The sequence below is a fragment of the Aplidium turbinatum genome, chromosome 8 (assembly GCF_918807975.1).
Source record: "Aplidium turbinatum chromosome 8, kaAplTurb1.1, whole genome shotgun sequence".
In the NCBI taxonomy this organism is placed as follows: Eukaryota; Metazoa; Chordata; class Ascidiacea; order Aplousobranchia; family Polyclinidae; genus Aplidium; species Aplidium turbinatum.
Window position 1 is genome coordinate 6,302,312 of NC_137479.1, and position 11,395 is coordinate 6,313,706.

Genomic DNA, 11,395 nt, shown 5'->3' on the forward strand with positions numbered 1-11,395 from the left:
TAAATGTGAGTAAAAATGAACCTTTTTCATTTCCAATTGTTTACAAATGTCGCACTGCAACGAATAAGCAATTTGAAAAAAGCTGATACAGCTGTGTTCTCCAGCCACGTCTATTAAAGTTGACTTCTCGAATTTTGAATCAATGGTTGGTACAATATTTTTCATCAAATCCACTTGTCCTTTGTGTTTCATGTAAAGTTTCAACCGTACTTCAAGTGCTACTGCCACAGAAAATGACAATTTTTGCATTGAATATTTGCTGATAATTTTTTTTTTATGAAGTTCAACAATGGTGTCAAAGCAAGAATTGGCAGAAATCTTATGTAATCTTCCAAGAGCAGATATGAATAATGTTATGCTTCGATAAACAATTCGTTTATGATTGAATTCGTCTTGATTTGATGCACCGGAAAGATTTGGCTTTATTGCAAAACTGGTCAAATCGTCTTTGAGTTGTTCGGTTATTTCATCTTTCAAAATTTGAAAAGGAATTGACTTTAATGTTTTCTGCACACCTTCAAAGAATTGATCATAAATTTTCATTTTACCAGAGACAAAACTGGTTTTAGTGAGAATATCACTGAGATGATAACCATTTTTTAAAGATTGTTCAGTTTTTAAATAATTCAGCATTTCACTCACTGGTTTAATTAATTCTGTTGTCCATGGTTTACCTTTAGTGATCTGTTGTCGACCAAGTGGAGATTTGCAGGCATGTGGCATCATGCCATCAAAGGAGACACCCCGAGTAGTGAATGCATCAAAAAACCAATTTCCATCTTTTTTGGTTGTATCATTCAAGCAATTTATACTTACACTTGGCAATATGGTTTCCTGTAAATTAATCAATATGACCTGAAAGATGACAGAAAACCACCTGAAATACTCCAATATAGTTTCATAATTGACTAAACTTTGGCATCCTTCTTCCAAAACAATTATATTCTCAAAGTCTGAGAATGGGGTGATCTCCTTTCTGGCTAATGATCCCATGCCTACAAGACTATATTCACAAGGTCGCTTTCCCATTACTTGTTCACAGTAATTACTGATTTCTTTCATGATTGATGTGTACTCAGCAGCTATTTTATCTTGAAGCTGTTTCATTTTAGCAATTTTTTTCAGCACTTTTTTGTGCAATTGTTGTTTTTTCATTTGATTTGGAATTATTTTCAATTCAAGCAAAGATTCTTTTACAGATTTCCTCATTTTGTTTAATCGTTTTTTAACATCTCTTGCTTTGTCAACTATATTTGCTTGCTTTTTCACTGCACCAGCTTGATGAAGAATGTCTTCACAGAGCTTTTGCAAATCTTTCTCTGCCTCTTCCACATTATCAGGTTCTCTTGTTATCGCTGCATTCAACAAGGCAGCACTTTGAATGAGGCTGATTTTGTCAGGACTTCTGCTTTGATAAACAAGTCCCAATTGATGCAAAAGTTTTGCTGATTCCTTAATATTTTTTTCTTTGCCATTCAAGTTACAAATATCTTTCAGCTTTTCTCTAAGTTTGAATTCTTCTTCTTCCAAAGACATGATACAACCGTAATAAATTAGTTTATACACAGGCGTAATTACAACAAAAACCTAAGTTTATTCACAAATAAAGTTTTGCGAGCTATTTAGCTTGAATAAAACAAACTTGAAAACCTTAAAATTAGTTTTTTTGCACAAAACCAGAACCACAATGTTGATAAGCAATTTTGTATTTTTTTCTACCAATATTTTGAATAAAGCTTTGGTAGAGAGTTTGCTTTGTTGAACCATAGAGAATATTTTGAACAAGGCAAAAAAGAGATTTAAAAGAGCTTTCACCATTGTTTTCTTAGCTGCAGTAGATAACGCTATATCTTTGATAACATAAAAAGTAGTGTACTTTTTAATTCTATGGGAGTGCATACGATATGTGAGTTGGAAACAAACTGGATGTTAAAACTATACTTTAGTAAAAAAAAGAAAAATTGAAAATGAACATCGATGGTTTGTTCTTTAAAGGGAAAGACTTGTACTGTTTTGTTCAACTGAAAGACGCGAGAGGTGATCTGTTACCGCCTTGAAACTGAGTGATTTGAAGATATCGCGAGCTAAAACATTATAATATTATGAAAATTTGTGATCATAAGTCTATTGTTGTCCGCAAGCGAATTTCGCAAGTTTTCCATTAAAGCAAATGCTATTTTAAAAATAAGTCTTCGCGTCTCTTAGATTATTTTCAATAAAGAAACTCTTTATATGAAAGAAATTGCTTTTTATTGTAGAAGAGAGAATCTTCAAGGCTAGGCGTAGTTAGGCTATATCTGAAGTAAAGAACAATGCGCACTGCCAGGGCTGCAAACACAATTTTAGTGAGTGACTTTTTATTTTAAAGTTTAAGATTGTTGAATTAAAAAATCGGAAAAAAGGTTGATGAAAAAAATATTACGAGTTACGTTGTACGAATATAATAACAAGAAATGTTGAATTGTATTCAAAAGCAAGAGTCGCATAGAAATTGCAAACCACCATATACAGTAGATGATAGTTTAAACGTGTTATAACTGCGGTTCTTCTTATATGAAAACACAAAGTTTGACCCGTAAGTTTGACTCAGAAACTTATTTGTATTTGACATAGCTGTGGAAAATGCTAGTACTGTAGGCCTACTTTTTTTTGGTCATTTTTCGAGTATTGACCAAATTTTTAAGCAAAGTGTCCTTAAAAATTGAAGTGAATATGTTCAAAATATTCGAAAATATGTATGCCTGAGTAAATCGATTTCAGTGATACAAAAAACGTTTTTCGTCAATTGCAAATACAAGACGTAGACTTTGTATTTAAATGTTGATCAAAATTTAAATCAAACTTGTGGATTGTGAACTTTTTCGGAAAATAGCAGCCTTCGAGATTGTTAGGTCATACGTATTCTTATAACTGATTTTTGTCAACAAGCGTTTTTTAACCGTGGAAAACACTCTGAATTTATGGCCGGAGCTTTTGATGGATCATACAAAGCATTGATAAGCACTCAAAGTTCTTGTGGAAAATCCCACGAGGCCTACCTACTTGGCATAAAAGAGGTTTGCTGCACCCGTTGATATCACAACGAGAAAAGAGAGCTGTCTTTCCAATGAGATTCTTAAAGAATTATTGCCCAGAGCTTTGAAGCAAGAAGTTGTGCCAAACTAATCTGAAAATTTTATGAAATATTCAGCAACAAACAAGTTGTTAATTTAGTTGGATATTTGAATAAAAAATGCTTATGTTCTCTAGTAATTTTTGTTGTTGTTAATAAAACAAAAATTTTCTTGCGTTACTTTAAAGTGTCTTAGGCCTACTTAGAGCAGTGGCAAGTGAGGCAAATCAGAGTTAAAACCAGCTTAACTTCACGATTTTAAGGAACAAGCCTTTACATAACTGTTATTTCGTTAATAAAAAAAACAAATAAGTTTAATCTATAACTATGGTTGGTTTGTGTGGATAAAATTTTTGCGAAATAAAAAAATGCAAACCGTTTTAAAGGTTAAAAAAAAAAAGGCAATTTGATACTTTCTCTGTATCATTGACAGTTAGGATGTGCTATTTATGAAATTGTACCAATCAGTGGCAGTTCGTGATCATTTGAGCTGCAGTTTTGATTCGATATGTTTATTGGCCGATGATGATTGTATTAGAGTTTTAAAAGATCTGTGAACTGACATATAGGTATATACAAAGATTATGATTATCGATATGTTTACTGCCCGATGTGACGTCATAGAGAATAAAAATGCGATAACCCTAGTAACCTGTAGAAATGAATTTAAATTTATGTTATTTTGAAGTATTTGAGTTTAAGTTTGTTGCGATGACGACATTTACTCACCAGTTCAGAACCCTTGTTCAGAAGGTGGCTACAATCGGCCTTTAGAAAGGCCAGCTTTTCAAAAAGACAAAGGCCACAAATTATTGCGGCCACCTCCACTGCAAGTCCGAGCATAGCTGTGGAGGACCATGATATTTTAGGATCAACACTCTTGTCCTTAAGATCCCAAACCGCCTTAGATACCCTATATGGACATTTGTGACAGATCTGTTACGTTTCAAATTATCGCAATTTATTTTACTGTAAAAGCATTCATAAGTTTTAATTTTGAAGAATTTGATTTTGTGGCATCTGACTATAGTGCTATTTCATTTTGGAAACACTGCGGTCTCGCTTCACTGATTTTTTCGAACACAAAGTTCTTTGAGTCAGGTTCATAGCAACAGCAGCTTAGCCTAGATGTTCTCTCGTAAAGTTTTGGATTTTCAGAACACCCAGGTGCGTTGGATTTTTTGTTTTATTTGAAAATAAGACTGTTGGAGTAGTTGATAACAAAATATTTCATAAATGATGTTTATATATGCTACAGTCATCCTAAGTTCAAACGTAACACATCTGTTGACTTCGTCCATCATGCAACTGTTTTTTTGACCTCAAAACTTTTGTTTTGTTAGATTTGTAATCAATCAAGTTTTATTTTCATAGGTGCAAAATGAATGCATGATCTTTTTATGGAAAAAATCGGTATACAAGACCAGTTGGTGGAAAAGAGAAGATGAATGTTTTGATATTTTGGAGTCTGACACTAAGAATGTTCCAGTAGTGGACCCTTCTACCTTTGTTGATGTGCCAGATGACAGCTTTAGTGATTCAGGTAAGTTTTATACAAATAAACACTATCAGTGAACACGTATAATGGCTGGCCTTCCATATAACCAAGCATTAACTCAGCTTTGGTGGACTTTGTCACAAAAGAAACTTACATGTACTGCAAAAAAATCCACTCCATGTTATAATGATAACCAGAGGCCCACACGGCGACGACAACTAAAAATATAAATCATACCTCTCTACTATCAAACTGATGTGTTCGATATATACTCTGATGGTAAAAAGGACTCTCCACCATGCTCTCTTGAGCCACATTGAGTTTTGTATTTGTTTGAGAATGTCTCACTTATTTCTCAGTCCCACAATAGGTAATGTTTGTACAATGCATAATTGCATATGTATGTCAAATTCATAAATGGAAAATAATAGTGATTCTTGTCATTTACTTTTATACTGCAGCTTTGTAGTATTTTTCCTTACTCTTTTACAACTTGTTATTTTTAGATGAAGGCATAATGGAATCCATCAATCCACCATCAAGGACAACCAAACCACCCTGTTCAATTTGGAGCTGTGTAAGAAAAAGTCCTTCCATGAGAAACACCCCTTCGATGACCACTGTGCGTGAACAAGCTGACCCACATTTCATCACCAGCCAATTATTTCAAACTGTTATATGATGAAGCTATTGTGGAGCAGTCCTATTTGTATTTGGTCCAGTTAGACCCTTCCAAACGTCTCGAAAAAACAGCTAAGAAGTTTGCATATATATTTACAAAGAAAGGGGATTATGCAAAATGTCTGGCTGGACAAGCTGCCTATACTTTTGTTAGAAATGTGAAGAACACCTTTGCATAGACAAAACGAAACACTGTTTTGAAATTCTACAAAAAATTAACAATTTTGTGCTGTTTGAGTGAAAATAAACTAGTTGCTTGTTACTGTTTATTGTGTGCTTTTGTTGCTAGAGCGCCTGACGTTACAGATCTGCTACGTTTCAAAATACTGTAGGTAGTGCGAATGTGCCTGACGTAACAGATTTGCTACGTTTAAAAAAAAATTAAAGTACTCGAAAAAAAAAAAATTTTTAAATACAAAATGTTTTGACTGGACTAAAATGTTTTCAAAAAATAGAAAAAAATTTTTTTTTTCAACTAAACGATAAATTTGTCCATATAGGGTTAGATAGTTCTGTGCTATTTTGTTTAGACCTATCTATGAAGGATCATTCGTGGTTGAAGAAACGTTTTATAAAAGTCGTTTCGCAACAACCAATGTAATTTAGAACCTTAGGGCCGTTATCAATGGTGGCTTTGTAAACAACGGCCTTGCCCATTCAAAAGGCAATCTGATTTCACTCTACAATTGCAACCAGGCTGAGATGGTTCATTTGCAGCCTGCAATATTGATTTATGGTGGGTAGATTGGATATGATACTTGCAATCATAACCGTAGGAAAGTAAAACATTTTGGGGAGCGGGCAAAATTTGCCCAAATTTTCCAAATTTTGCCCAAGTTTTGCCTTTGCAAATATATTGTCAAAAACGCACTATTACTCACAATATCTGAGGTAAATATCTGAGTCTCAGAACTCCATAGTCATCAACTTGGCAGTGTACGAAAACACAGGCAACAAAACGTTCATCTTAGCAAAACAAGGCTGAATTAACTTTAAACTAAATAAACCATCAAATTGAAATTTTCTTGCGGCACAAAAATATACATATTAGGCCTACCTGGATTCTAAAACAATTTGAACTGAGAATTCAACAATAACTGGACAGCAGTGGCTAAATATCTATGTCGCCAGGTTATTTCAAAATCTCTATAGCTCAATTGCAATAAAAAGCCACACCAAAAGTAGCTGAATCTTATTGTTATAAATTTGCATTGAACAAATCTAAACTGACAACCTATTCATTTATCAAACTAGTAACATTACTCCATGCCAGCAGTGGCCGAGTGGTTAGCGCGTTGGGCTCGCAGTCGAGAGCCTGCATGTTCGACTCTAGCCACCCGCACTTGCTGTTGTTTCTCTGGGCAAGGAACTTTACGATAATTGCCTCTACCCAGTGATCGATTTCGAGTAATGGGTAGTACCAAATTTAAGTCATAATTAGAGTAAACAACCGGAAACAGACATTGCAGTCGGCTGCAACGTGGGTCAGGTGTACGTCGGAAGGCGTACACCGATGCATAGCGCTCAAGTCCGCTTTCTCGCAATGCAGGATAAAGATAATAAAACAAACAAAAACACTTACAACCTTACTACTACCTGAAAAGACTTCGACAGTTCATCATACTATGCACATCAAATTTGCACCTTTCAACAAAACTAAGTTCCTATTAGTATGAATATTGATTTGTATTACAGAGAAGTTATAGCCAATGTTCGTTCATTAACATCATTACCAAGATATTCTAACTTCATGATGAAGTAGCTACTAAAATCGCAGGCACTGAACTAAAATAACTCACAGGTAATAACTTCAAACTCAATCTTTGCCAGGAAATAAAGACATCATCAACAACACTGCCTAGATTGCCTGATATATATATATATAATCCAGAAATTGATTGCAGCAGTTGCAAATAAAAGTGCTCAATGTTTAAAAGACAGAGCTAATATAAACCATTATTATTCAACTATAAAAAGTTTGCGCTACCATTGGTTTCATGTACTGCAAGGTACAATCATCAGCTTATGCTTATGTGTTTTTCAGTATGCGCCTGATGATTGTGCCTTGCAGTACATGAAACCAATGGTAGCGCAAACTTTTTATAGTTGAATAATAATGGATTATATATATTAACTGCATGAATTGGATGACAAAACAACATAGCAATTACCTATGCATTTGATCATTGTTGCAATAATACTGTGTCATATGTGGTAAATAGCTGAGCAATGAGCATATCAACCCTAGGATCGGCAAAGACAAACAGCAGTTGATACAAAAAAAATTTTTTTACAGAAAACAGTTCAACTGCAGCCCACAAAAACACGAAATCAAACACTGGAAAATTCACAAATTGTTTCATTTATAATACTTTTTCACTTTCTGCAGGACTACAGTTATATGCTGGGACCAAATGCTCACAAAAACGGTGTAGCCTATATGCAACCTCACAACTGTTGACTTTTAAAATCTATGACAAATTCTTAACTTGTTTGGCCATATCAAAAAATGGTAAGCTATCATTGCAGCACTAAAAGTGAACTATTGTGAGCATATAGCACACAGGTCATGCCAACATGCAAACCAAGAATGACTGAAGTCCGTAGTATATACTTTTTATTTTAAATTCTAAGCGTAATGTACTTTATATCTATTTGAATTAATAGTTTTGAAAAATCAAGTTGTCTGGATTAGTGGTTCGAAACCTCTCTCAGCATGCAAAGCTGCAAGGATTGAGCTCTCAGTCTGATGACAAAGATTCCTATAAACAATCAATTGGTGTAGTATTGGCCATAAAAACAAAAAATATGAGACTATACACAGTAAGCTTTTAAAACCTACTAAAGAAAAAAATACATGCTCATGAACATCTGTGATAAGCTTACCTCTGCTTGCTAATTGCGTTATTTTACATTTACATTGTGCAGATACTGAAACGAAGCTTACCATTCTTCACAAATTGCAATATATCAAATACGATATTTTCAAGCATTGATGATGGCACAGTTTACCTTCATGGGAAAGTTTTAGTGTATTTCATACAAAATATGACACTATAACAAATATACACAGTTTTTAAACTGGAAAGATGTTGAAAACTTATGGTAAGATTGATTTGCCCAATAACTGGACATTTTTGCCCAAATATTTTTACAAATAAATACAAAAGTAAGATATAGAGAAAGAAGAAAAACTGAACCTCTGCTTGCTAATTGCACTCTATTACATTTACATTCTGCAAATACTGAATCAAAGCTTAACTCTTTGAAGGTTGGGGGGGGGGGGGCTGTCAATTCAACTTTTTGTATCAACAGTTGTATCTCTAAAACCACTGAGGCTGCGACTACGAGATTTCTTGACTTTTCCTAACTTTTATTCACCTCTATTGAGCTGAAATTTTGAGCAAATAAAGGTTATAAATTGGGAGATATAAGGCATTTCTCAGCACGTCTTCTGAAATATTTCATATTCTATTGTTCAAAATTTTTCCACCAGCTGGATGAAAGTAATTAATTTGGTAAAAATATAGATTTAAATTGAGATTATGTAAAAAAAATTTAATCACAACATTGCAATGCATGTTCTTCATTACCTACCAAAAAATAATGTGTAAACTCAAAATAATCCAAAAGTCATAAGTCACCTAAACATTTCAACGTATATGAGCAGTTCTAAAATTCACATAGTTTTAGTTGTGTTAGTCTCGAATGACCACAGAAAACCTTAGTCACCGCTCACGTAGCAGTCCTTGCGTCGCCCAACGGCAGGTACGCGCACAGTGCTGCGTAATTACCATTGCGTGGCGTCTCAGGGCATAACATGTATTATGCCTTTACACTACATCTCCGCCCAAGCATCGAGGTACTGCAAAGACACCACACAGAAGCAGGTGTATAACCACACGTTGCGAATACAGTACAATAAACAGATTAAGTTTTCACACGGTTCATGGGAAGATAATAAGGCACGGTATTAAATAAGATCAGTTAAGCTTCTGTGAGCAAGTCTCATGTACCGTATACAAGTTAAACAATCATGAAACTTCGCGGAACGTTGTCAACTTTCCTATCGTGAGACACTTTCAGGGAAATATGGTAAATTAAAACAATATGCACTAGTAAGACACAACTATAGTCCTACATTATCTCCCACCCCATAAAAAACACAAGACGTAGCCTACAGAACAAGACGTAAGCAGTTAATATGACAAGCGTTCAGGTGGTTTTGAGATCCTGCCGGATCTTGTTCTTGTAGATTGGACGTCGCTGGTCTCCGTATTCTTGTTAACTAAGTGATTGTCAATAGAATGAGTGATTTCACATTTCACGCTAGGCCTACTATATATATCAAATTTACCAGCCTGTGGTATTTTTACCAATGCGCTGCGGTTTCTACAAACTGATGTTCCTTGATTGGTGTCTAAGATGTATGACCGTTTGGCGTCATACTCGTTTCTCACGACCCCCTTCTGCGTGGCACTGCTGTCTCTAACAAACACCTCATCACCTGCACCTGGATGGAAGGTGGGTAGCAGTTTCGCTCCATGGTGACAGTCAAAGTCTTTTTTTTGTTTGATTTGATCCTCAAGGTCAAGCTTACGGACAAGTGCAAAATCTGGCCAATTTGGCAGCAAGTTGTGGGGAAAACATGGAAGTTTTGTCCGGAGGGACCGCTACCTGCGGCCCATCATCAACTCTGATGGAGAAAATCCATTCCTCAATGGCGTCGAACGATAAGCCAACATTGTCAAGTACGGATCTTTACATTTGTCGAGAAATGTCTTCATGGTTCTGACGGCTCTTTCGGCTTTGCCATTAGATTGTGGATATCTAGGACTAGACGTAACATGAGTTATGCTAAAATCTTCTACAAAGTTTGAAAAGTCTCGGCTCTTATACTGCGGGCCGTTGTCAGAAACTAGTATCTCTGGAATGCCATAACGAGAAAACATAGACTTCATGTGATAAATGATGGAAGGAGATGTTGTACTCGATAACAAGGATAATTCGATCCATCTCGAAAAATAGTCTATCAGTAAAAGATACTTCTTAACCTTTGAACTCAAATAGATCACTCGCTATTTTTTGCCATGGTCTGCTCGGTCTTTCCACGGACAGCATTGGTTCACATCGATTGCGGGAATGTTCCGCGCAACAAACACAACTCCTCACCATTTCCTCGACTTGTTTACTCATTCCTGGCCACCAAATTGCATCACGAGCTCGTTGGCGACACTTGATGATTCCCATGTGGCCTTCGTGGATTTTCTCCAGGATATCCAATTGTAATGAAACGGGAATCACTAGTCTTGTTCCTCGAAGTAGCAATCCATCGTGTACGGACAATTCGCTTCTAAAGGGATAAACTACTTTTAGTTTTGGGCCTAGCTTACTTAATGTCGGCCATTCATTTGTGCAATAATGCATAATCTCACAGCGTACTGAGTCATTAGCCAGACGTTTTTTGATTTGTTGTAGACGACTCTCCGTAGCTGGCAGCGATTCAACAAGAGAACAGACGAAAGCGTGGACCTGCTGACAGTCATCCTCGTCTGTTTTGGAAGGTGGCTCTACCGGAGCTCTAGAGAGTGCGTCTGCAAGGATGAGGTCTTTTCATGGAATGTGCAAAACAGAATAAAAAAAAAACGCATTAGGCGAATCCGAAACCGTTGCAGTCGTGGCGTCAATTCTGCTAACGACTTTGCTCATAAGATTGCAACTAATGGATTGTGATCAGTTTGGACAACAAACTTCAGTCCTATGACGTAATCAGAAAACCTCTCACATGCCCAAGTGACACCTAGGGCCTCCTTTTCGATTTGAGCATAGTTATGTTCTGTGGTACTCAAAGAACGCGAAGCAAAGCATACAGGGCGCCAATCACCATTCTGTTGTTTCTGAAGCAAAACTGCCCCTAATCCAAATGAACTAGCATCTGCTGAAACAATTGTTTCTCTTGTTGGATCATAAAAACACAATACTTTTGTGGAACAACATAACTGCTTCACTTTAACAAAGGACTTCTCTTGCTTCTCTTTCCAGGCCCACACAGAATTCTTGCTGAGTAATTCTCTCAGCGGCTTAGTTGCTTCTGAAATTTCTGA

At 35.8% G+C, this 11,395-nt stretch overlaps 1 protein-coding gene across 1 annotated transcript; it reads left to right on the forward strand.

The window, feature by feature from the left end:
* Window positions 1-4,240: 4,240 nt before the first annotated feature.
* Window positions 4,241-5,292, forward strand: LOC145775497 (uncharacterized). Its single transcript, XM_082586795.1, has 3 exons — window positions 4,241-4,279; window positions 4,487-4,655; window positions 5,117-5,292. Exons 1-3 carry the CDS (start codon window positions 4,241-4,243, stop codon window positions 5,290-5,292), a joined length of 384 nt encoding a protein of 127 aa, XP_082442921.1.
* Window positions 5,293-11,395: the final 6,103 nt, after the last annotated feature.